We start from the raw sequence: 27,912 nt of genomic DNA on the forward strand, positions 1-27,912 counted from the left end.
TGGGCAATCAGGCCGCACGTTGTTTCCTCACGCCAGAGGGAGGCTCCGCCCCTCGCGCTGTGTTCCTGCCGCTGTGAGACGCTCCATAAAGTTGCGTTCATTTGAATCCTGGGGCCTCGTTACTATGGGGGCGTGAAGCGCGAAGTTTCCATTCGAATTTCCTACGCGGTTGCGGTCTGATTGGCCAGTTCGAGGACGGTTCGGAGATGCGATTGGCTGAGCTCCCGGAAGCCCCGAGCCCTGGTTGGCCCAAGGCATCTCGGAATCTGGGAGTTAAAGAGTAGCTGCCTGGTGCTGCCCCTGCGGCTGCCGGACCCCCGGGAGAGTCCCCTGGATTCTCGATCTCTGCGGATCCCGATCGTGGCTTCTCATTCCCTGCTTACATAGGTACATGTTTTGCAAGGGGCTTCCCCTTCAGTTCTCTAATTGTAACGAGATCGCTTTTCCCTGCGCCCAGCGTGCCTTAGAATAGTAGGGAGAGGGGGGATTTCTCCTGAACTTCCTCTTTCCGGAAATCTGAGGCTGCCTTTGTGGAACTTCTAGCGAGGCGCGTTTCTCCTTGTGAGCTTCTGGGTGTCCGTCCGTCGTTCCTCCGTCTTGGGGTGGAGGCAGCCTTGCGTCTCCTCATGGAAGCCTTGGACACCTGGACCACTTAGGGGAACGTGAGCCTGTGAATGGCCGAGCCCTGATCCAAGCATTTTGATTTGAAGTGATCTCGAACCTAATTTGGGATCGACAGAGAAAAAAAAAAGCGTGGGGGAAGGGGAGACTCTGGTACTACTATCCTCGGACTTTAGGTTGAGAGGGTGCGTTCATTCCCTCTGTTGATACTCTTCACTTTGTCCTGCGACTATCTTGTTGTGTATAATTGTTTACATATGTTCTCCCCCATGAGACTGAGCTCCTTCAGAGCTAGGACTCTAATGCTTTTAACTGTATCATTGCTTAGCGCAATGCTTGTCACATAATAGCGCTAGCATAAAATATTCATTGATTGACAGTAAGGGGGGGGGGGGAGTTTGCTAGAATATTCCAGGGATCTTGGTAAACTTAAGTTTAAGCTAATTGACTAAACATGTGGATGGGAAAAGGCTACTTTTTTCCCCCACTCTTTTTTTTCACATGACATTTGGCCATCCTTTTGTTTGAAATTACATTTAAAAAAAATTATAGTCATTTCTTCTTATTTTGTAAAGGATTGTCATGAATGCCATCGTCAATTTTTTAAAAACTAGTAGCTGATGAGTCTTATTTTCTTTCAGTTTTATCACAGTGCTATGGGAGATGTCAAAGAAGCTAAAATGCAAATAACGCCGGAAACTCCAGGGAAGATCACTGTACTAAATCCTTTTGAAAGTCCAAGTGATTATTCTAGCCTGCAAGAACAAATCGTGTCCAGTCCTTCTGTTTTTAAATCAACAAAGTCTTCATCAGTAAGAATTGAATCATATAATTTATAAAAATAGATATTCAAATAAAACTTTTTCCTCACTGCAAATAACAGTGGACACTTAGTGGTTGTTTATTAAAAATAATCAATGTCTTAGACATGTAATGCTTTACAGTTGTAAGCTCTTTGTCTCACAGCAGCCTTGTGTTATCAGGAGTGTATTGTCTCCATTTTACAGATGAGTTCATTGAACGTAGACTTGCCTGCAATCACATTTAGGTCTTTTTTCAAAATCATTTTATATCTAAGTCTCTGTTGCTTCTTCCCTTATTGGAGTTTGTGAAAAATATGAAATTATTTAAGCTTCCTAGGTTTCTTCAGTTTTATTTATATATTATTTATTTATATGTTATTTTAGTAACATTCAATAAAGCTTTGTGGATGGCATAAAAAAATAAAAATTCTTCTTAATCTTTTAACTTGACAAATTTTATCATAAAGTCCTAACCTCACAGATTCCAGAGCTAATGTACTAAGGTAGAAACCTTTTAAGTAGTATTTCAGTGATTTTCAGCATCTAGTATGAAGAAGTTAGTCAACAAGAGATTGACCATTTTTCAGCATCCAGTATGAAGAAGTTAGTCAACAAGAGATTGACCATTAAACAATGAATTGTTTGTCCATTGTGACCCATGAAACAGATAATTCAATGGGTGTCTAGACTCATCATTGTAGGTATTTCAGAAATATATCTTGTAACCTATCTATGTGTTCTCATCCTGGAAGATTGGACTATGTCCTGTGAATTCTTAATGAGGGCCTATCCAAAGCAATGGGATCCTTTTCACATCTCTTCAAGGTGGGGTCCATACAATCAAAGACAAAGGCTATGTGGTTAACAATAGTGTGGGTTGCATATTGGACTTGGAATCTGGAAAACCTAAGTCAAAACCTGCCTCTGAAACCTCTTATCTTTTTTCCATAGTTAAGCCATTAACCACTTCATTTTCCTCTTGCCTCATGAGGTTGTTGTGAGAATTGAAATAATCTATATAAATGCATTGCAAACTTTAAAGCATTATATAAGTGTCAATTTTTAGGGGAGGTAGCATGCATGGTATAGGGGATGGAGTATTGGACCTGGATTCAGGGAAACTTAAGTTTAAATACTGTTCAATAACATTTAATGGTTATGTATGTGTTCTTGGGAAAGTCACATTGTCCTAAGATTTGTTTCTTCAGCTTTAAAGTGGGGTTTATAATACATAGAATAACTATCTCACCTTATCCTGAAGCCCTAATTTGACAATATGTAAAGTGCTTTACAAAAGATTTTTTAAAAATATTAAAGTATTATGTAAATTTTTAATTATTGTTATTCCTTTTTTGCTACATGATTTTTCCTATCTTTCCTCTAATTCATTTCACTGATATTTTTAATATCTCTTTCTTGCAACTCTGTTCATATATTTTATTTTACTTGATTTTAGGAACCTGAGTTGTACAAAGAAGTTACTGGATTTGTTCAAAATTACATAACTAATATGAGCACATTCTCAGAATGTGCATACCAGGCTAGAAGTCAAAAAGACCTGAATTCAAATCCAGGATCAGACACTTAATAGCTGTGTGATCTCTAACAAGTTTGTTAACTTTGCCTTAGTTCCTTATCTGTAAAATTAGCTGAAGAAGTAAATGGCAAAACTGCTCCAGTGTCTTTGCCAAGAAAACTCCAAACGGTGTTGCGAAGACACAAATGTGACTGACAATGACTGAAAATAACTGAAAAAAAACCACATATAACCTTTTATTTTAAACTCTGGCAGAGATTGAACCAGTTTCTTCTACTCTCAATTCCAATGGTCTTTTCATCACCTCCACAATTTTATCTTAGGATATTTCTTTATTAGGAAAGATCAGACCTGATATTTCCACAAATCCATTAGATTGTGAGCTCCTTCTGGGCAGAAACTGTCTTTTACTCTTCTTTGTATCCCTAGCACTTAGCACAATTCTTGGTATATATCAAACATTTAAATTCTTATTTACTGATTAGCTGCCATTAATTTCCTCATAATCAACACTGTGAGGTGTTTGATTATTATTTAAAACAAATTTAATCAGTTTGTCTATGTTAAATCATCTTTTGTTCCTATTTTAGTGGTTTTTAATCCTAATTTGGGAAAGGCAAAATATAGTGTATGTTAAAGAAATTTAGGAAAACTTGTGTTCAAGTCCTGCATTACTAGCTATGTGCTCATGTTTTAACCTTTCAGTGCCCCAGCCAAATGGTTCACCTAGGTTCATGAAGAGTTTCTGTGCCAGGGATTCCCTTTTCTGATCAAATCATAAGTTTTGCCCTTTTGGTTCCCCCTGTGTCCTTTTAAAGAAAACCCTAATTTTAATGTGTCATTAGCTTTAAAGAATGTTGTGCTAAATATTGGCTGCTCCTAGTCTTGAAGGTGACTTTTATTCATTTTTTGATAGAATAATAAACATTGTATAGCTCACTGTTTTATTCATTAATGTTCTCTCTCTCTATCTCTTTTTTTGGTTAAGACTCCAGGGAAATTTAGATGGTCTATTGATCAACTTGCAGTCATAAATCCTGTGGAAATAGATCCAGAAGACATTCATCGTCAAGCTTTATATTTAAGTCATTCTGGGTAAGTTTTCCAATACTTGGCTTGAAGTGTAACAACCTGCTCTTGAAAAGTAGTGAAAAGTGAAACCTTTGGATTGATATAAAGGCAGCAATATATGGAGTAATTTGTGCACATTCACTATACCATATAGAGATATATTACTGGAATGATTCACTTTTAGAGGGCAGAGATTGTTCCAATTATGAATGGACATCCTTCCCCATAATGATAAACTTAGTCTTGCAGATTTTTAAGTCAGGTGATTTTTCCTAGTTGTATGAAGGATGTTGTGAAGGGAATTTTTAAAACACATCTGATTAAGATATATTGGTTTTAGGGAATACATATGATATTTCTCATGATGTGTGGGAAGCAGTAGACTGGTTTGACTCTTCCCCATAAAATGAGAAACAGGAAACAAACACCTTGGGAACTTCCTGCAGAGTATAAAAACTTTGATATGAGGGGAGCTGTTTACCCCAAATGAAAATCTTTATCTACATATGTAGATAGTGTGATATAGAGAAAAGTATACTGAAGTGGCTTCAGGAAACCGAGATTTTCATCTTGGCTTGATGTTGCTGTGTATGCATAGGTAAATAAATCCCATTAAGTCTCAGTTTTCTTATCTTAAAAATAGTAATAATATTTGCACCATCTCTATCATAGGATTGTTGTAAAGAAAGGACTTTGCAAATATTAAAATATTATAAATTGAAAGTGTTTTATGTAGATTTTTTTTTTTTTTACACATAATTTTGTTGTGTTGTGCTATAGTAAGCTACGATCTCTCTTCACCGAGGCTAACCCTTGTCGTGGAAAGCAACCAGATTTTCTGACTTTAGTGTTTCCCAAGAAGGCGGTGAGGGAGACAAGTCATTTTTTTCAATTATGGATTGAGACTTAAGATAGACATACTTATGAATTATTCTGATGGGTTGCATGTATCTGTGGAATTGAAGGGGGTTGAAAAGGCTGGAGAAGAATCAGTGTCCAGATGGATGATAAGGAGCTTTGTCTGTTCCAGATACAATGTCTCAAATTCACAAAGAATTAAATGCAAAATAGTATCTAAGAAGGAGATAATGTAGAGTACTATATAAAAATGGTATACATTTTCCAAGAATGGCTTAAGCTGAAACGGAAGAGAAGTTCAGAGTGGAAGATCAAATACAGAAATTAGTCAGTAGTCAGTCTTGCTGTTTCTACTGCCATATAATCTCTCAAATACAATCACTTCTATAATACTAGCCTCATCTATTTTAGCAGTCTGTCCTTATCACCTCTCAACTGGACTCCTAATTGGTTTCCTTGCCTTATACAGCTCCATTCTCCTATCTACTTCTTGCTTCTATTCTGGCTAGAAAGTAATTCTACCTCACACCTATCTAATACTATTTTCATCTAAAGTCATCAAAAGTCAGCTCAGTTATCACCTATCATGCCTTTTTTATAATCTTCATTAGTTGCTAGTATCCTTCCTCAAAAAGTTTGGAAGTCTTCAGTTTATCCTGTTGGGGGGAGGGGGAGAATATGGGAGGGGTCTCTCTGATTGAGGATTGAAATTTGAGAGATTTCATTTTTGTCTTTGGATGATGGTAGGTATTGTTGCCCCTTTTGGCTAGAGAGGTAGGGTAATGAACTCCATCTGGGTCATTGCTACTAAAGACTCACAGGTGTTAACTGTTTTCATTTCCATTTGTATTAAGCAGTGCTCTCCAGAGTACCAAATTTCTTTATGCTCCAACAGCCCTTCTTTTCTGATTCTAGACTGCTAGTGACACTGATGAACATATCACACAAAGATCTTGAAAGAATTAAATCATATACAGTTTAAAAGGTAATGGAAAGACTTAGTGGTTGTGAATAATTAGCAGCATGTTCCTGATGATTGGCATTCAAAAAGTAAAATGAAATTGATCGACAAGCTTTGTTGTTAACGTTCTGTGATTTCAGTCATTGTCAGATATCCTACTCTTGGAAATCCCATTTGGGATTATTTTGGCAAATATAGTGGAATGACTTGCCATTCCCTTCTCCAGCTTATTTTACAGATGAGGAAACTGAGGGAAACAAACAATGAAATCATTCCATCCTCAGTCGATTGAGACTCTTCCCCTACCCTGCCACGATAAATTGAAGAAACACAGTTTTTTGATGGAGCTCTGTTTTTTAAACTATCCTCTTCCCCCTTAACCCATTATACTTGTGTTTTTGTTACAACTACTGAGTTTACCCTCTCTGAGGTCAATGATGATCTCATTATCCTATCTAATGCCTTTTTTTTTTATCTTTGTCTACATTCTCTGTAGTTTTTGTCATATTTTACTTTTTCCTGTTAGATATTAAGATATTCATTTTCTCCTAATTTTAGTGATGCTATATTTTCCTGGTTCTTGCAACTCTGACCAGTCCTCTGATATCTTCAGTGACTTTTCATCTATTTGTTTGACCTTTTAATATGGGTATTCCTCAAGAGTTTCTATTCTCTCTCCTTTGGCTTTCTCAAAGAATTGCAGATTTGGAAGAGACCTCAGTGATCACCTAGTTCCACTTCTACCTGAACAAGAATTCTCTTTGACATAACTGACAGTAGTGATTGAACCTTTCCCTAGAATTCCATTGAGAAAATCTAACTTCTTCTTAGGGCAGCTGCTAGGTAAGGCTGAGAGACTTTTTTGTGCAACTCTTGTCTTGATTAAGTCCAATTCACATGCAAGTCAACACCGTATGATGTCATTGATACTCTTCAAAAACAAGAAGAGAAACTTTTACTTAACCAGTCTCAGATCATTCTGAGCTTTAGGACTTATTTTTTTTAAATGAAGGAGAAGAAATTATAAAGTTAATCTTCAAGTACTTGGCATTAGGAAGATAACCAGAATAAATTTGGGCAATGGAATTTTGAGAGACATGAAGTTAAAAATAAGCTAAGTTAAAAAGAAGAAGAAAGGAAGGGCTAACTCAAACTGAAGAAGGAACAAGAGAAGGAAGACCCAAGCCAAAGAAAAAAGAGAGGTAACATTGATGAATAAAGAATCAGAGTGAGAAGTCGTCTCCATTCGTAGGTTTCATCCCATCAAATCTTTTATTTACGAAGTCAACTTTAACTCCTTGTTTTATGATCTCTAGTTATCTTATTAGACATACTTTGTGCATTTGTGAGATGTCTGAGATCATGGATTGCTAGCTACTTTTTTTGAATTCTGTATCCTATAAATTTTTAAGTTAAGCCCTTTCCTGGAAGAATCTCCTTTCTGTTATTTAGCTCCATTTGTTCAAGGGTTTCCTTTTTCTTTCTCCTATCGCATGTTTTCATCATCCTGATATCATTCATGATTCCTCTCGATCTCTTTGTTTTCACATTGAGGTCTTCTTGCTTTTCTTTTTCATTCTTCCCGATTACATAGAATGTGAAAAGATATCTATTGATTTGTTGAGCTTTTGAATCTTTTCTTGTCTTCATGCTTAGCAATGCCTTGTCTTTTCTACTTACTATAGATGTCATGGCTCTTGGTGGAGGGATTGGTTATTATTTCCACTTAGTGCATACATAAAATGTTCTGTACACATTGGGATCTTCACATATTTTTATTATAATTCTTTTATGTGTCTTTAAGTCAACTGCCCCAGCCATTGGGACATGTTTAACCATTACTTAATAGTGATTCTCAAACCTTTGTTCTCAGTATCTTCATGTTGTTAAAAAACTATCGAGGACCTGTTCAAAGAGTTTTTGTTCACATGGGTTATATTTATAGCTATTTACTATATTAGAAATAAAAAATAATTTTGAATTTGTAGACCCTCTGAAAGGGTTTCAGAGACCCCAACAATTCTTTGGACTACACTTTGAGGACCACTGACTTAAGAGCTGACATAATGACATATATATATATATATATATATATATATATATATATATATATATATGTATATATATATATATATATATATATATATATATATATATATATATGTTTATTTTAGGAGCTATTTGTTGTTGGTTTTATGTAACATATTGATGGTGAAGAAGGAATAGGAACAAACTTTCACATTTTATACCTAAGTTCACTTCATAGTTGTAAATTTTAGTTGATATTTAGAACTTGCAAGAGACACAGTATAATTGATCATGTGAGATAAGTTATTGGAATTTGCATAATGAAAAATGAAGAAGGAATTTAGATGGTTATTTTGTTTTCTGTAACATTTCACTTATTAGCATTGAAGACATTTTGTTCACATGAATTTATAATGTTAAGAAATTATTGTATAAATAAAAAGCTCTTTGAGAAGAAATTGTTCTAATTCTATATTTTAATGAAAAGGAGGCAAACACTGAGCAGTAAGACACTAGCTGATATTTTAAAGTACACACGTCAGTGTCAAGATGCTAGTTTTTTGGTAAAATGAATCTTAAAATTTTACTTTTTTGCATTCAATAAAATTACTACTTTGATAAGATTTTTAAAAAATCTCCAACTAGATGAAGTAATGGCATGGTTATTTCTTCTTTGCCTTATATAGAATAGATAAAGATGTGGAAGACAAAAGACAAAAAGCGATTGAAGAGGTAACTAAAATTGTTTTTGACCATCAAGTTGGATAAACTTTTGTTCTCTCTTAATGTATCTACATAGTACATCAGGGAAACATGCAGTTTAACTACTAGCTCTGTCATTATTTCTTTTGACTTTCTCCTTTTTCTACTTTCCTTTCCCTTTTACAATAAACATACCCCAAAATTATTTTCCCTTCTAAGTATCTAAGAGTACACTGGTATCTTTTTTTTAGAGAATCTTTATGTAAAAGATCGAATATTTTTTGTTGCTCTTTTCCTTTTCTTTTTTCCCCCCTGAGGCAATTGGGGTTAAGTGACTTGTACAGGGTCACACAGCTAGGACGTGTCTGAGGTCAAATTTGAACTCAGATCCTCCTGACTTCAGGGCTGGTTCTCTATCCACTGTGCCACCTAGCTGTCCTCTTTTCCTTTTAAAAAGGTCTTATACACAGGCACATGCACACATACGCACATGTATGTATGCATGCACACATTTTAAAATTTTAAGCCATTCTTTATCAACATGTTTGTCTCCCATAATTTTTGCCATTTGGCTATTAAATTTTTTGACTGTACATGTTCAGAAATAGATATTCCTATGACTTCATATATTTAAACAGATTCTTTCCTTTGTTTTTCAGATATAATTTGTATTTAAAGTCTCATAGAGCTATCACGTGTATTTTCTAAGCACTGTCATCTGCTTCCTTTATATATTTAAACCCTATGAGAAACATTTGCCCTTAAGGCATTTACATATCAGTCATATTTAACTCTTGTTTTAGAAATGTGCATTTTAGGAACTTTTACATACTTTTTAACATGTTAGTAATCAATGGCTTGAGAGAAGAAATAATTCTTAAAATGTTTGTTTTTAGTTATTTACTAAAAATCAACTGTGCCGTCGAAAGTATTTTTGGTTGCAATGTATATATGTATGTCTTCTTTCTAAAATTCCATGCTATCTTACTTTATTTTAAAGTGGAAGCTTAGAAGATAAAACCTGGAAAAATGAAGATAGACAAAAGATCAGAGTTAAATATTTGAGTTGAATGATCCATTAAATCTCTTGAATTATCCTGAAAACAAAAAAAGTAGGGTAAAATATGTCTGCTGCTGTGGACTGATTTTATTCCAGTCTCAAAATAGAAATTGAAACTTCCTGCCTTTGTTGTCAATTCCATATTTTATTATGTGTTTCCTTAATTAAATTAGAATAATCCAACATTAATTTTACTTAAAAAGACATGATTTGCATCAGGATCAGATATTCTTTATCAAATGAGTTTGTAGGTAAAAATACAATAGCTAAAGCATTTATTAAATGCTTACTACATGCCAGCACTATACACATTTTAGTGAATCCTTAGTATCTTTTTTTGCATTTGCAATTGGCATTTTAACCATAATGATTTGTTTACATCAGTTTTATTGGTATTCAGTTTCTGACAGTATCTATCTGTGTGTATTTATTTATTTGCAATCTGAATGGCTTCTTTAAGATAACAGATTAATTTTAAAATTAGATGAATTTGTTGATCAGTAGCATTCAAAGTAATTCATTTGATGTTCTTTTTCAGTTTTAGGTTTTTTTTAGCAGTTTAGATATATGTTCTAATTAATATTCATATATATTTGCATGCACAAAACACTTTTGTAAACTGTTACATGGTGATCAATGCATAAAATTACATTTTGTGAAGAACTGGTATTTAAAAGTTTTTCATTTCTTCCAGTTTTTTACTAAAGGCGTCATTGTACCCTCTCCTTGGACTGATCATGAAGGAAAACAAGTTTCACAATGTCATTCCAGTAAATGTGAGTCTTCTTTTGAAAATATTCAGAAAATTATTATTTAAAACTTAAATGCATTTTTTTGTATCTGGATTTGCCAATGATTAAATGTATGACTGAATATTTTTTGCTTCAAAATATAGTATGAAGTACACTTCTTAGAGAAGTTATGTTTATATCTTCCTTAGAGCATATACATTTAACTTTCTCAGAATTTGATCCTTTCAAAAGTTATGGCTTATCTAGTTCTTCCTGAATATCGGATATTTAGTGGGATGTTCCAGAAATGCTTACTTTTTGTAAAGTTTGTCATCTTTCTGAGGCACACCTTCATCATCTCTTGCCTGGCCCATGGTAGAGGCTTTCTGTCTGATCTGATTGATTCTCAAGTCTTTCCCCTTTCCAGTCCATGCTGCTGTCAAATTCATTTTCCTACAGCACAAATTTACCCTGTTACTCTATTGTTTAAGAAGTTCCAATGGTTTTTTCTTGCCTCTAGGATAAAATGGAAGACTTTTATAATCTAGCTCAAACTTACCTTTCAGTACCTCATTACTCTCCTTTCTAGTCTAGCTAAACTGTCCTACATGGAGTTGTCCTTATACAACATTGTACCTCTTGTTTTTGTGCTTGTACATAGATTGTCCATTACCCATTGTCATCTCTAGAATGTTCTCTTTAATTAGCTCTACTTCTTGGAACCTCTGGCTTCCTTCAAATATCAGCTCATCGTTTTGCCTTCAAACGTTCTCTTATGATTCTTAATTCAATAGTACTTCCTTCTTCAATCATTTTGTATTTATTTCATTTTATTTATTTCTGTATCAAACTATATTTTTTTATGTCATCCTTTTAACAAAACATTTGATAAAGTTTCATATTCTGTTCTTAAGGAAAAGGTAATGTTTTCAATGTATTTATGTTTATTTTAATATTGGGCAAGACTACTGTCTTAGTTAGATGGATTTGGAAATGGCTAAATGATTGGTTTGAGAGTTGTCAAAAATGGCTCAATAGCTGGCCTAAAAGTTGTCAAGAATGGTTTATTGTCTACTTGCAGAAAGCCTCTAGTGGAGGCATCTGCCCACCACCCTTGTTATTGAAGGTTTTGAATAAAGGCAGAGGTGTTAAACATATGAGCTTTAGTTTGACCCCTCTGCTAGAAAACTTTCAGGAATTTGATTGGCCCAGGGGCCTAATGTCTCAAGACAGCTGATGTAATGTCTCCCGCAACCAGGAGGCTCTCTCCAGGTACTCTGATGCCTGATTGGTAGACTCAAGTTGGATTAACTCAGACAAGGGAATATATTCATTTAAGCCAATTCAAGATGTCCTCAGTGCCAGTCTTTTGTGCTTATCTTTTCCTCTGTTGTGGCTAAGTAAATTTTGTAAATTGTTGAATCACCTAAATTCATTTTGTTCCAATATTGAACCTAAACTACTAAGGTCCAAGTCAGACCTAGCCCCTATCCCAGAACATTAGGGTTTTGCTGACTATAGGCTCAATACGAGTCATCATTGTGAAATAGCAACCAAAGAAATTACTTATTTGGGGATGCATTTCAAGAGGCTTTGGCTCCTAGAAATAAGGAGGTAATATTCTGTCCTAAAGCAGAGGTATGTTCAATTCTGAGCATGTCATTTGCTTTCCAGAGGAAGTGAAAAACTAAGTATGACCTGTGACGATTGATTGAACTGGAGATGGTAGCATGGAGAAGACTCAAAAGGGACATGAAAGCTGCCTTCAAATATTTGAAGGGTTATCATGTGGAAAAGGAATTTGACTTGTGCTTTTTGGTCCCAGAAGGCAGAAGCAGATAGAATAGAGAGAAGTTGCAAAATGATACATATAAGTTCATACAGGGGAAAAAAAAAACCCAAAATCCTTCCTAACCAGTTCTTGGTTTGATTGGTCATTAAAAGTCTTCAAACGAGGCTCTTTGACCACGTATCAAATATCTGTCATTCCCCTCCCCTGCTCCTTGCTTTTCCCTGAGTGTTGTAGTAAGGATTTCTTTTGGGTATGAATTGCTTCTTTCAATCTTCAAATTTTGTGATTTGATTTTTATTCTTAGTAGCTAGATGGGCCTGAAGTCAGGAAGACTCGTCTTTTTGAGTTTAAACGTGACCTCAGCCACTTAGAAGCTCTGTGACCCTGGGCAAGTCAGGCAACTGTTTGCCTCAGTTTCCTCATCTATAAATGAACTGGAGAAGGAAATGGCAAATCAATCTAGTATCTCTGCCAAGAAAATCCCAAATGAGGTCATGAAAAGATCAGATACAATCGAACAACAACAATTAACAAAAATTTACTTTTCTGCAAACATGATCTTCCCTCAGTAGAATGTAAGTTCCAGTGATTCTGATTTTATTATCTGTGTCTTCAGTACCTCATATAGTGACTGGCACATAGTTGGCATTTAATAAATGTTTGCTTATTCATTAAATCAAAACACCTTTCTCTTCCAGATTGTGATCATGTTCCTCCAGGTTTCTAAACTAAATTTCTCCAGTTCCTTTACCATTTATATAAATGGTTATAAAACATTAAGCACTTATGTGTAAAGTACTACAAAATGTATTGAGGACTACAAATAGAACAGCAGGACAGTCCCAAAAAGTGGAAATTCATTAGCTGCAAGTCAGATAGGAAAGTCTTAATATGCTTAAGATACAAAGCAGATGTCAATGCTTCTTTAATCTTAATTCTTTTAAGATTCTATAAATGACATGATTTCTAACTCCTGGTCACCTTCCCCCAATTACATGGTGCCTTGTTAGTGGCCCTCTGAAAATGTTACACAGAATAGAAAACAATACTTCAGATGGTTTCTGACTTAGCTAAGGAAAAGTGCGATTGTGAATTTCCTTATGCTAATATAAGGATCATTGGGACTTCCATTCTACTGAGGGAATATCATACTTAATAAGATGCATATTCCTTTATAAATAAGTAAACAGAGACACAAGAATTAAACAGAACTAATTTTTTTTGTCTGCGTGTCAGTATTTTTATGATGTCATTTGTCTTGGATATGAAATTTTTTATTAGTTTTCTTTTTTCTCTCTTTCACTTAAACCAAATACTGGATATACATGCTTGACAGACAACTGAGGACAATTCCATCGTTATCAAATGACTTCTGAAAACTTAGGAGTGCTTCAATTCTAGTTATGATGAAACTAATTCTTGTTTTAGATAATAAAGTATAGAGATTATTGCTCTTGGATTTAAATAGATAAGTTTCCTAAATTCTTATCACTAAAATTTCTCCCAGTATCCCTCTGCTTCCCAGAGAGCTATCTCATATAACAATTTTTTTAAAAAGGAAAAAAAGAACCAAGAAAAAATGAGGTGAAGATCCCGTTGAAGTTGGTGTATTAGGAAGTTATGATTAGATAGAATGCCAGTTCTCGAACCTAGAAGTAGAACACTTGTAGGTAATAGTAAGGTTCAGGGATTGACTATTCCTATGTTTCACTAAAGTGGAATATAAGAATAGATCATAGGATTTAAGGACATATAGGAACTAGAAGGTTTGAGTATCTAATGAAGCATCATTATGAATGTTGTAGTCTCCTAGGGTAAGGTCAGGAATTTGGAAAGAGAAGACAGTGATCTTGAAGTTGAGAAAGATGAATGACTTGTTGGCCATAATTCGATTAATTGAGCAGCCACCTAGATCTATATTGATAGGTGAAATTTTTTTTTGATTGATAAATTTTCATAGAATGAAATTCAAAGGCTAAGAGATTGCTGGGTGGAAAGAATCTGAAAATAGCAATTAAAAAAACCCAGAATATTTTGATACCCTTTCCATTACCAGAGGAGAGTAGGGTATAACAGAAGGTATAGTCATTGAAGGAGAGGATGATTAGTGTTATCTGAATGAAAGTAGATGGAAGGAATGAGAGGAAGAAGTATAAAATAAAATAAAATATTGAACAGGAATTTATTCCAATTGACAGAGTTGGTGTGGGAAATAAGAATTTGAGAAATACTAGTTTCAGCTGAAGGAATAAAGTTGAAAGAGATGGGGCTGATAGGGTTAGTAGTTTACCCTTGACAAAGGGTAGGAATTCACTAGCCTTAGGGGTTTTAGAAAGCGCTTTTGTTTTCTTAGTGGTCTCCAGCATATATTTCCTTGGGGTCTAGGCAAGGAGTATTCTGCTGACCAGGCAGATAGTTTTGGGGATGAGGGAGGTCTTTGCCCTGTGGGTAGAGCTAAGCTTAGCCTTAATGCCTACTCTATTTGTGGTCAAGGATGACCTGCAGAGAATGGAGATTCTTTGCTTTCTTCTCTGATATTTTCATGGTCTAATATGGCCATCTTGAGAAATCTATTTCACCTTGTTTATGCATATTTTTATTTAGGTGTCTGAAGATATTAGTTTTATACTATTCTACTTTTCACTGTTTTTTTCTTATTACTGGTCTTTATTGTCTTTTTTGTAGTGTATTTGAACAGTTTTCACTTTTTACCATTGTTTTTAGCTGAAATCTTTCTATGTCTCCATGGCCACGTGAGCCTTGGAAAACACTAGTTTCAATAAATTAATGTATAGATAAAGTCATAAGAGAAATTAAGTATTATGTTGCATTCTTGATATTTTGAGATTGATATTATAGAAGAGAACCATGCCATCCCCAAATATTTCTTTGGTTTGTCTGGACTTGATAGATCTTGTGTCCTTTACAGTATAGTAATTCTTATAACTATCTTATGTTTCATATTTAGTTTATTGGCTAGAGAAGTAGTAGTAGTGTCAATATGCCAAAATGTATACATACATATTTTATGTGTATAATTTTATTCATTTTTTTATTTTTAACAAATGCTATTTATAGAAAATGCACATGACTTAATACTTTCTTTGAAAAGACCAAGCCTCAAAATTTAAAATGTTAAACTGAGTACTTTTCAATTTTAAATTTTTTACAGGTATAGATATAGACAATGTATCTCCAATTGGAAGAGAATTGACCTTACCTTCTGGAAAAAACAATGGTATATGTAACTATTATCTAAAATAAAAACAATATAAGTAATAATGTTATTTAAAAACCATGCATTTTAATGCCTATTTAAATTTTTCCTTCGATTTATTATAAATAAACTATATAACCATTAAGTAATGTGACTCTTTTTAAGTAGAATTTATATACCTGAATGAATGTACCTATTCAAAATGATCACTTTGGAAGAATGTATGTTGCCATTGCTTAAAATGTTTTTGGAATTACTGCCTTCTGAATCTGAAGCACTTATTTAAATCTTCTTAATAGTAGTTAATGTTTTAATTTTTTCTTTAGAAATAACAAATTGTTATTTGAATTCATATCTGGTAAATAAGATATATACATTTGGATTTGAAAAATAATTATATGTATGAAGGATATTCACTTTGTTGCAATAATAAATTATGGTTGAGTCCAGTTTAGGAGCATTTCAAGAAAAACAGTTTCATTATTTTGTAATCACAGTATAAATTCTGGATCTTATTCTTCAGGAATATGTTTAAATTTGCAAATTGATCTCACACTTAAGAAATTTACAGCTATTATTGGAAGCTCTTATCTTTTCTCCATAAGTTTTCCATAAATCTCTCAATACTAGAATCTTTTGCCTTATCTATAATCCTAGTCTTAATTCCAATCTTCTTTCTGTGATTTTCTTATTTTTGCCTAATTTTATTTTGTTTTTTTGCTGAGGCAGTTGAGTTCAAGTGACTTGCCTAGGGTCACCCAGGAAATGTTAAGTGTCTGAGGGCCGATTTGAACTCAGTTCCTCCTGACTTCAGAGCTGGTGCTCTATCCACTGTACCATCTAACTGCCCCTCTTTGCCTACTTTTAGCAAGGAATATTTAATCCAGAAAAGAAGAGGGAAGTAATTATATAATGGTAATAACAACAATAATGATATTTAACAAATTTTTTTATTATGACCTTATGTATCAGGCAGTATGTTAAAAGCTTTATAGATATCATATTTGTTTAATAATAGCAACTACCAGAAGTACTACAGATTCATCCACAAAATGAAGGCTGTGAAGTTCATTCATTGCAGGCAGTCTAGGAGATAATCTCAGAGAGAACATTTATCAAGTGTTTACTATGTGTCGGGCACTGTGCTATAAACACTGGGGATACAGAATAAGGCAGACACTCTGCTTTCAAGTAACTCAGTTTCATGAGGAAGACATCACTTAATTAGAAGGTGAAAAGGGAATGGGAAGAAGTCACAAGGCACAGGGACAAAATGAAATAATGCAGCTGGGATAGAAAATGATCTGAGCAAGTATAAATTTCTGAGTTGATTTCATCTTGAAGAATGATATTTGTTGATAAAGACCAAGAAAATAAGTCAAGGATCTTGCAGGAGCTCTCCAAAGTCCATCTTCTATCCTTTTTAATCAGTTCTAACTTGACTTTTTGCTTCTTTCCTTTTATATACACTTATGAACAGCCTCATTGTTCAAGATAAGTTACAAAGTGAAAGGTATGAACAAAGGGCATTAGCCAATTAAATACTTATTTAATAGTCTCTCCTGAGAACCAAATTTTAATTTGAAATGAGATTAATCTTCTTGAGATCCTCCTGCTGGCTAGATACCCTCAGGACACCAGGTAGTTCTTTGCTGTAGAGAGCAATGGCACACCATTGAGCCTTCAAAAATTTAGTTCAACAGGAAAGTCTAGAACACTGCCATTGGAATTGTGGAACTCTACAGGAGGTAGTATTTCCTAAAGTAATGTTTTATTTTGGAAAACCTCTACTGAGGAGAGCTACTGCACTTGTGGACATGGTTATGTTACTAACTCTTCTAATTGTTATTTATTCATCTTTTGCAGTTGCTTGTCAGACTTTGTTGTCTCTCCCTGTGGATTTTAATTTAGAAAAACTTTTGGGTGAGTAGTACATTTATTTAGATTTTCATTTTAGGTGTTAGATTGTTATCTATTATTTGCTCTTTTATAAGTTAGAGAATATTGTGTTTTTAAATAACTCCTTTCAGAGGGGGAATGTTTTTCTGAAATTTCTGCACTTTCCCTAAAATCACCTGAATACTTTCCCAGTAAGCTTTATCAAACTGCCACAGGCTGAAACCCATAATTTTAATAAAGAAAAAATGTACCTGACAGTACTATTTTACTCATATTAAACAAAACTCTCTTCTAAAAACCTTGCCCTTTAATTTTCAAACCTAATGGCTTACTCATCTGTTAAATTAATGTAGGGGAATATTTCAGAGCAGATGAATTTGCGGACCAATCTCAAGAAAACCTCAGTTCCTCATCTCTAAGAAGAAAACTGTTTTTAGATGGAAATGGAAGTATGTCTGATTCCTTATCTCCAACTTCTCCCAAGAGTCCATATAGTAATGCTCCAGCATCGCTTGAAGTTCTGTATTCAATAGATTTATCCCCAGTTAGATGTAGGAGCCCTGTGGAAACACCAAGTTCAGTAAGTACTTACCTAATGCTCTTCCTTTCCTTCTTTTCTTTCATGAGGCAGTCACACAACTACTAAGTGTCAAATGTCTGGGGTCAGATTTGAACTCCAGTCCTCCTGACTCCAGGACCAATGCTCTACCCACTGCACCACCTAGCTGCCCTAACTAATGCTTTTTTACTAATTTTTTACAGAATATAGTATCATCTTCATGTATCCTAATACATTAAAAAATTTTTTTCTTATCAACTTTGATACAAGTTAATTCATTTACTAAACAAGGACCTATTAATTATCTGTTATCTGCTAGTGTGCTAAGCTCTGGGGATGTAAACATTAAAATTCTGTCATCAAAGAAATCACATTCTATTGGTAGGAATGTCTCATGACATAATTGGGAACTTCCCAACAAATGCTTGAACAACCTCTCCTACGAAGTAAATTCCCCCCCAAAATTAAAAAAAAACCTCTGAGTGGTGGGACTGTGACAGATACTACCCTTACCACCAGTTTTGTAGTTTATTGATTAGCTTTTATTGACATTATCTAGTTATTATATGAGAGGCAGTAGGCACATGTTTAGGTTAGTGGGTGGAAAGCTAGGCTTGGAATCTATAACTACCACCCAATCAAAATCCTTGATTGTAAACCTCCAGATTAAATATATGCAATCCTTTTAAACATTTCCATATTTGAATGATCATACTTCTGATCTCTGCATCTCCCACAAAATGCACTCTTGCCATGTTCATAAACCTCTGAAGTTCCCTTGTCTTTGCATAATCTACTAGCATTCTGTCTTCCCTCTACCTTCTAGTAACAAACCCTGCTCTCCACCCATGCCTTAATCCCCAGGATTTATAGCTCATTTCTTACTTATGCACTGTCCTCTTCTTGATGTCTCTTTCCATTTACATCACCAATTATGTTCTGCCAGACCTCAGGCTTAGATTATTCCCATCATCCCTTGCCTTTGTTCCTACATACTTACATCAGAAGGAAGTTGGAGGTGGTCATACAACCATCTTGACTTAGTGCACTTCACATTTATGTTACATAATTTGCCACTATGTAATTTTTTTATACCTCCCTAATTAACACACCATCCCCCTTACCATGGCAGGTCTTCCAAACCTCAGACTTCCCATGATCATTGGCTCCTTCTCCCACTACCCTCTCATCTCAATTTTTATCTCATTTTGCAGGAAAAAAAATGCCAAAGTCTTTCCCAGGAGCCCTCTTTTCTTCCCTTTCCTTATCTCATCCCTATATGCCTCCAGTTACTTTCCTCCTTGACCTCTGTCTCACATAAGATGGCCTGTTCTTACCAAAACCAACACTTTCACTTGCACCAGCAATCCATTCCATCCTATCTCTTCCTGTAGATTGCCATTTGACTCTCACATATATTTAATTTTGTTCTGCCTACTAGCTGCTTTTGCACTGCCTACAAATATACCTCATTAGGAAAAAAATGCTTGATCAGTTTTTCCCTGATACCTATTATCCCATATATTCCTGCCTTTTGTGGCTAAACTTGAGGAGGCTTCTACAATAGGCACTTCGCTTCCTCTCCATCTGATTCTTAACTCTATAATCTGGCTTTTAAGTCTGATCATTCACCACAACTGGTCTCTTCAAAGTTACCAGTGTCTTAATTGCCCAATTCAATGGCTTTTTTCTTAATTCTTTTCAACCTCTTTACAGTCTTTGCCATTGTCCAATTTCCTGATATCCTTGATACTCTCTTCTCCCTGATTCTCATGACACTGTCCTTTCTTGGCTTTCCTACTTATGTCTGCTTCTTCTCGGCCTTCTTGGATCTTTAAGCAAGTCATGTCCACTAATTGGGTATTCCTCAGAGTTCTCTCCTGGGTTGAGTTCTCCCTCCATCCTATTTTTAAAGTGGGATGCTTTCATCAGCTCCTAAGTATTCAATTACTATATCTATGCTCGTGATTTATAAATCTGTTTATCTAGTTCTGATCTATTTCTGGTTCTTCAGTCTAATGAATCTGACCCAGAACATTTCAATTTAGATGTTCTGTAAACATATATACAAAATTGAACTCATCTTTGCTCTTAAATCCTTCCTTTCAGACTTCCCTATTATTGTCTAGGGCTCCACTATTTTCTTAGTCCCCATGCTCAGAAGACAGGTTCATCTTTGATTCCTCATGCTAACCTTCCTGTATCCAGTCTTCTGCTGAGACTTGTCATTTTTATTTTTGTGGCACTTCTTGAATACAGCCACTTCTTTGCTCTGATACTTCTACCATCCTGGTACTGTTTCCTCATCTTACACCCTCAACAGTTTTAATAGCCTGATTTTCCAAGGCACAGGATTGAGCATGTCAACCCTCTCTCTCACACATATTCCAATTCACTAAACTTCCAGAATCATATATAAAAATATTCTATCTGGTATTCAAAATCCTTCAAAATTTATCCCCTTCCCCCTACATTTCCCAGCCTCTTATTTTACCATCCTGTGCTCTTCAATACAGCAACATTGGCCTCTTTGCTGTCTCTTAAAGACAAGACATTCCTATCTATTGACATTTTCAGTCGATGTCCATTTGCTTGGAATGTGCTTTCTCATTTGTTTCCTGGCTTTCTTTAAGTGTCACCAAAAATTCCATCTCCTTCAGGAAGACTTTCTCACTCTTAATTCTAGTACTTTCCCCCATTAATTTGTTCATATTTTTCTCTTCTATATATTGTTTATTATAGCTCTGCAAGGGCTGGAACTGTTTTGGGGATTTTTTGCCTTTCTTTGTATTTCCAGTGTTTAGTACAGTGCCTAGCATATTATAAGTACCTAATAAATGTTCATTGACTGATGATTCCAATATTCAGCTCTGTGAGACTTAATTACCTTATTCTCCCTTTGTTCCATCCGCAGGTTCTAATACATTTTGTCCCAAAAGAATTTTGCATTCATTTTGTTTATATTTCTATACGTGTGTCTACCCTAATAGATTGTAAACTTTGTCAAGGCAGGAACTGTTCCATTTTTTTTCTTTGTACCTCAAATGTTTACTGCTTAATGGATGCATATTAGTTGATAAGTGACTATATGTGTGTACATATATAATTTTTTTCTCCGTAGGGCCAGTTTTCCTCCAGTCCTATTCGGGGAGGTACAAGAAAATATAGCTTGGAAAGCATAACAAGTCCCTCATTTCCACAGCACCCCCCTACAACTATTGCTTCACCAGCATTCTCTCCAATTGCTTTTCAGATAGGAAAAACACCACTCTCTGGTATGTCTGGTAGGGTTTTATGCGTTTGTCTTTTTTTCTTTAATCAATCCTAGGGTTCTTGAAGACTATATAATGGAATGCAAGATTTAGCCCAGGACTTACCAAGCTGGATAGGCTTTCGTTATATTTCTAATGACAAAAGGCCAACCTAGAAAGTTTAGAGAGACTCATTACTAGAATCTTGGTCATGAATTGTTTTGGCCACAACAGTTAATGAAGATCAGTAAAGCATTAAAAGGTTATACCTATGTGGGATTAGGATGTTTCCATATTATTGATGTTACAGATATTTTGAAACAATGGAAATATAAAATTTTCATTTGCTAGAAATCGAGTTGTAGTTATATTAGTATATTTCTGTGGGTATATTTTATATATATGTGGGTATACTATAAGCTCTTCATTTTAAAAAATCTGAAATTAGTTTAAAAAATATTTAGTGAAGTTTTGTTTTGAATGTAATTCTATGCACATAGCACAGTTCATATTTTCTAAAGAAAATCAACAAAGAAGGTATTTTGGTTGGGCTTAAATTGTAAAGGAGTATGGAGGATTATTATTATTAAACATGCCTTCCCTGAAATTTTACACTTCTTGTATTATTAAGTGTTCAACATTTTATTTTTTACATTTAAAGTTTTGATGATCTGGAAATCAAATTATGTAGGCTTTATTTAGAAGCTGAAACTATATACTTATTTACTCCTTAACTGTTAACAAAATAATGAAATACATATCCCTTATAATAATTTGAACAATACTAATATAATGGAAAATATCACTTACAAGATTTCTCTTGGCATAGACTAGTCTGTGATTTGGAAGAGGATGATATGAGAGATCTTTATTATTAGTAGGTTGATATTGTTTTTCAGCCATAAAATTATTTTAATTGCAGGAAACTAGTTTTCCTTAAATAAAAGTTTTTAATGACTAAGAATTTGAACTGGTATCCTAAATATTAAGTAAAAAATAAATGTTCTAAACTTATTTTTATTTTTTTTCCCATCTTTAGAACCAAGGAAGTTTACCTTTCGTTCTCCTGAAATACCATCTGCTTCAAATTCTAATGGTATTACCAATTCCTGTGCCAGAAGTCCTTATATAGATGGCTGCTCTCCAATTAAAAATTGGTCTCCTATGAGACTTGGGACGTGTAAAGCAGGTACTCAGTACCGTACTTCACTCATCCGGATACCTTTTACTCTTGAGCATCATAATGAAGAAGAAGAAGAAGAAGAAAAAGAAAATGCTCCTCCTAAAGATACCTCTTTACCACCAATGGATACTACTGGAGTACATCTGCGACAGTTGGATGGAGATGCTTTAGCATGTGGCACACATTTAGTTGTGGCTACCATGTCTATTACAAAAGATCAATCCAATGCTTGTGAGAAAGAATTGGCATTGTTGCAAGACACTGAAGGTGAAAAGGAGAATAGCTCTGTAGATATGGTTGATCCTGTAGAGATAGCAGATGAGAACATTTGGGTTAAGGATACAGTTGGTAATGGGAGTTTACCAATGACTGGATATATGACAGGTATTGCTTTCAGTATTGAAAGCTCTCATATGTGCATGTCACCTCTTGCAGAAAGCAGTGTCATTCCTTGTGAAAGCAGTAGCATTCAGGTAAGACATTAGAAATCATTTCAACTTATTTGTTGGTATTCTCTTTTGCCTTCATTTTAAGGCACCAACCATATATTATTCCTCCTCTACTTCTCTGTGAATTTAGTTGGAAAGAAAACAATTTTAATATTGGCATTATGACACTACAAACTCACAATGTTCCCAAATCTTTTGAAACCAAGAATATGCATGTATTCTGTTTCTTTGTGAGCACTATACTTTGTGTCTTACTGATACTGTTTTAGTTCCCCAAAGTGTGCCCACAGGACTATGAACAGCTCAGTTAGGATATCTCCTTCCCTCTTTCCTCCCCCCTACATAAAACTGACTTTTTCCTGTTACCAGTCCATGCTGTTTTAAGAAGTAGAGAAAGTTATTCATGAGAACAGGCACTCAAAGTGACATACCTTGAATGCTTTACAGAAATGACCTATAGGGCAAACAGAATGGTTATTGCTGCATTTTCTGACTTAATTTCTTGTCTGGTTCTCCATTAGTTTAAAAACCCATTGGAAAAAAAGAATTAGGTTTTTGGACAAAGGAACCTGGCTATGAATATCAGCTCTGTTCTTACCATCCTAACAGTCACTTGAGTTCTCCTGGTCGACTCTTTTAAGTTTATAAAATAAGTGGTTTCCACTGTATGAAATTTTTATCATGAATTGGTAACTTTATGAATTTTTTTTTTATTTCACTTTAATTCACTGGGTAAACACTATTGAAAATTCATACTTCATAAGCAGTTTATTACAGTGGAAGAGGTGCCAGATGGGCATTGCCACATGCTGGGTCTTGAATTCCTAAAAACTTAGGGACCTTGAGAAAATACTTAAACCTTTTTGGACTTAAATTTTTTTCATTTGTAAAAAGAGGAATTTGGAATAGATGATGGCAAAGCTTCCATTTCTTTTAAGATCTTGATATATTTACTCTCTGTGGCAATCTAAAGTAAGTTATTCCATTTCACAACCCTTTAATAACATTATTACACAAAGAATCTGTGATTTGATCAGTGGGGATACTCTCCATTAAGGGAAATAACAAGTTTGTGTAAAGCTTATGGAGTTTCCTGAGGCCAGAAGCATAGACAAGTGGCCTAGGTTTATAGATTAATAAATATTCAGGGTAGGATTTGAACCCATTTCTTACTGACTTCAAGCCCAGAATTCTGTCCAGTTATACCTTTCTACATTTATAATAGCATGAGGACCTATAGTAAAGTAATAAACATTGTCATGTTTCAAGTTAGATTATAAAACACCACCAGGATTAGTTTTTTTTTTTTTTCAACATTAGAATTTTTTTATTTTTATTATTATTATTATTAATATTAGGCTAGTAGAGGAAAGTTAGGTCAGGAAGGAAATTGAGATGCTTTGTCTCTAGAGACTACTTTTAAAGTTCCAAGCAACCTCTTAGGATGCATCTTTCTCTCATATGGCTCTAGCCCCAAGGAAATTCAATTTCTGATATGGTATTTTTGTTTTAAAACTTATCTTAGGAAATAAAATTATTCATTCTGATTTACTGCATTCTGAAATGAAGATTAAAAAGAACAAATTCTTTTCTTGCATAAGTGAATCTTTAGCTTCCTAGAAGAATTAAACAGATATGGTGTATTTGAAAAATACTGGACTATACTCAAGAACTGTCAGAGTTACCTTATTCTAGCCCATTTCATAATCTGTAAAGATGGCAACCCCGAGATGCCCTCTTTAAATCCCTTCTGGCTCTTAATATTCTATGATCTAAAGCACCGGGAAAATGTGTGATTCTGTTTTATACATAACAACTTCTCAAGAATACATCTGTTCCTTAATTTAAAGATAGATCTTTGCTGTAGATTTCTCTCAAGATACTTCACCTGAGTTGCAATTGTGTTTACTCTCCAGTAGCTATCATCCTTCTCTTCTTGGTTGAAGTGGCTTTGAAATAATGGTTTCTGTATACAGTTGCTAAGATACTAATAATAATTGATAACAATATTCATTTTCACCACAATACATTTGAATAAGACAAATATTGGGCCGTGGTGGTAACTATTCAGCAAATGCAACTAAACTTACTCAATTTTAAAAAGATTTAATATTTTCAGCTTTTATGATCTTTTTTAAAAAAAAAATAATGAACTATTTAGTGAAAATTAGTAGTTTAACTGAAGTGTAAACAACTTTTCACGTGGCCAACCTCTGGTCAAAAAGAAAGGTTTTTTGGGGGATAGGAGGAGCGACACGGAATTTAGGATACTGTTGAACACTTTTTTAGAGATATTTTTCAAAGATTCAACACTTTCAAAGGTTCAGTATCTTAGTTTAGGATGTTCCTCATTGTTTCTGTTGTTTCTGGTGTCATTTATTTTGTGAAACAAGAATAGATTTTGATCTTGCTTCTGTGTCCTATGTAGTTTTATTCCAGATTGGAAAACCTGGCAGTCAAGAGTGGCATTCACTTTAATCAAATTTCACTATACCCTTATAGTGTAGAGTATATATATCTCACTTGATAGTCAAGTGATTAACTTTTATTCATTCATTGATATATAAGGAGCGCTATGTGAGAAAACTCACTACTAGGACACAATAAGCTAGCTACTCTTCATCATCTCAATGAGTTATTTGTAGTTAAGTGAATTGCCAAGGGTCACATAAGCAATAACAGGGATGGGAATTTGAACCTAGGTCACTTCCAAATCTTGGGTCAGCACTTTGTCCACTATACCCTCTTATTATAAAGAAATAACTTTTCTTGATTAGAATAAGATATCTGTAAATTATATTGTAAAAGATTTCACTTTCATTTTTAACAATGGCAGCATTTTGGGCCTAAATGTATACACCCTCAAATGTGATGGTTTTGAAGGGAACCAAGGTCATTCAAGGGTTTGTTCTGATAGATTTGTTTTAAAGTATCAAATAGGATTGAAAATCATGCATATTTTATTCATTTTAACATAATTTAATGGCACATTACATAGTATTGATATATAATACTAATATACTGATAATATATGAAATTAGCTTATAGATTGTATCTTAGATTTTAAGCATATAATTTAAGGTTCCTTAAAAATGTATTAAAAACTTTAAATACCTTTAAGATTCTTCAAGATTATGTATGTTGCTCTGTTCATATAAAAAGTCTAGCATTTGAAATTTAATTCTTAAGTGATTTTTTTTTTTTTACATTCTTCTCAGGTGGATAGTGGCTATAATACACAGACTTGTGGGAGCAGTATTATTGATACCATTGGAATAGGAACAGAGAGCTACTGTAGAGAAAATGATGTACCATCCTTTGAAGTTCAGAACAAATCTCAAATCTCAAGTCAAATCTCAAATCTTGAAGCAAAGGTATGGAATGTTTTTGGAGGGAAAAACTATGGGGCGTTTGTTTTTTGCTTTATTATGATGAAGTTCTTTAACCTCAACGAGACCTATATAATGCCAATTAACATCAACTATTCTAGGTCTAATATCAGTAGGAACTTAATAAGGCATTTTAAAGTAAAATAAAATTTTATTTACAAATATGTAATCATTAGCACCCTGGTATAGATCTAGATTTGACTTGTGGGAAAGTGTGAAATGACAAAAAGTTTAGAAACACTTAAACCATCAAACTGAGTAGGGAATGGGAAGCCTTTTCTAAAGATGTAGTAGCCAAACAGCACAATGAGTTTTCTGAATCTGATTTTCTGGTACATTTCTGGTATGTCTGAAATAACCCAATCATAAGACTATTGTTCATGTATATTCTAGAAAGGAGCTAGGAGAATCTAGATGTAACTAATTAGATTTAAAACGGTAATAGCAAGGGTTTTATTTGCTTATTATTGAGATAGCTGTGGTATTGTAGAATGAATAGCATTTAGAATAACTGTCTCTCCTTATCTATGAAAAAAAAATAGAGGTGACCTAGACAGTATGTCTAGGGCAATTGTAAAGATATCTTACCTTTGTTAGTAGTCAGCTCTTACCGAAAGCCCAGGCATAGAGCAAATCTCAGCATGCCACTTAACTTTTCTTAGCATCTATAAAATGATGTTAGTAAATACTTGATCTTACTTTTTAATGTTATGGGGAAAAATGCTTTCTAAGGCTTAAAACCTTGTGGACTTTTAACAACCTGAATCTGTTTTGACATCTTTTTTTGTCATTTTTGTTTAATCTTATATTTCCATGTGGAAATTTTAATTACTAGCCAAGAGATTCTGACTCACATTGCAAACTAACTCATTAGGGTATATATCATAACTATTAGAAAATTTATCTACTGCTGGACCATTTTTAAAAATTACCTTTTTAAGGTAATGTTTTCTCATGAAAGTTGACTTTTGCTGCTTCTCATTGATTTTTGCATATGTGGATTGAGAATTTCTGAAATAAACTTTAATTCTTACTAATAGTCCTCTTAATTCAATCACAAAGAGATAAATGCTGCCACTGCTCTATGTAATTAAGTGAAATAGACTAGCATTTATATGGTTTTCATATAAAATTTTCAAAGTGTTTTACACATATTAACTAATTTTACCCTCACAGCAGTGGTAAAGTAGGTGCTATTATCATTTTGAAGATGAAGAAACTGAAGCAGATAGAGGTAAAGTGACTTGCCTAGGATCCTAGTGCTAATGTTTGATTCCCCAAAAGAAATCTTACTGCTTTATCATCAAATAGATTTATCACTTTGTTATCAAAGTATCCTCTCTCTCTTTTTTAATTAGCAGGAACATACAACACAAGGATATTGGAGGAAAACAACACATCCTTCATAGAAATGTGTGTGTGTCGGAACTGTAAGACCATCACTGAATTACTAATTGCAGATATTCTGTGCACAGGCTCAATAATGTGATTATGATTGGGAGAAAACTGCCTTGAACTATTGAACTATTTTTTCATTCCCTTCCCAATGTGAAAGTTGGCACTGAAAATCAAATGCCCAAGTTGATGTTTACAAGGAAAAGGGCAGAAAAGCTCCTGAAACTTCACCAAATCACAGAAGTAGACATTTATTTTTATCATTAAATCTTCAAAATTACCTCAAGTGACTTGATCATAACTAAATTTTTGTTACATGTGACATGATGATGATTTTTTCTGATGTAGGGGATTAATAAATTCTTATTTTTCACATTTCTGTTTAACATTGCTCTTTCAACGGGTA

The 27,912-nt window shown here is 34.2% G+C and overlaps 1 protein-coding gene across 2 annotated transcripts; it reads left to right on the forward strand.

Moving 5' to 3' along the window:
* Nucleotides 1-74: 74 nt before the first annotated feature.
* Nucleotides 75-27,881, forward strand: BORA (BORA aurora kinase A activator). 2 transcript variants are annotated; one of them, XM_012546271.3, is made up of 12 exons: nucleotides 75-387; nucleotides 1,263-1,433; nucleotides 3,950-4,056; nucleotides 8,566-8,611; nucleotides 10,336-10,417; nucleotides 15,337-15,402; nucleotides 17,248-17,304; nucleotides 17,634-17,860; nucleotides 20,961-21,114; nucleotides 22,130-22,746; nucleotides 25,941-26,096; nucleotides 27,470-27,881. In XM_012546271.3, the coding sequence occupies exons 2-12, from the start codon at nucleotides 1,278-1,280 to the stop codon at nucleotides 27,518-27,520; spliced, it is 1,719 nt and encodes a 572-aa protein (XP_012401725.1). In that variant the 5' UTR covers nucleotides 75-387; nucleotides 1,263-1,277; the 3' UTR covers nucleotides 27,521-27,881. The 2 variants fall into 2 exon arrangements, with proteins under 2 accessions (XP_012401725.1, XP_012401726.1); XM_012546272.3 differs by having other exon boundaries at nucleotides 27,473-27,881.
* Nucleotides 27,882-27,912: the final 31 nt, after the last annotated feature.

The sequence above is a fragment of the Sarcophilus harrisii genome, chromosome 3 (genome assembly GCF_902635505.1).
Source record: "Sarcophilus harrisii chromosome 3, mSarHar1.11, whole genome shotgun sequence".
In the NCBI taxonomy this organism is placed as follows: domain Eukaryota; kingdom Metazoa; phylum Chordata; class Mammalia; order Dasyuromorphia; family Dasyuridae; genus Sarcophilus; species Sarcophilus harrisii.

Bases quoted from the DNA above. Each gene is read 5' to 3' on its own strand.
- BORA (XM_012546271.3), top strand. From the start codon at position 1,278: ATGGGAGATGTCAAAGAAGCTAAAATGCAAATAACGCCGGAAACTCCA. The intron at 4,057-8,565 runs GTAAGTTTTCCA...TGCCTTATATAG, and splicing joins TTATATTTAAGTCATTCTGG to AATAGATAAAGATGTGGAAG. The intron at 21,115-22,129 runs GTATGTCTGGTA...TCCCATCTTTAG, and splicing joins AGGAAAAACACCACTCTCTG to AACCAAGGAAGTTTACCTTT.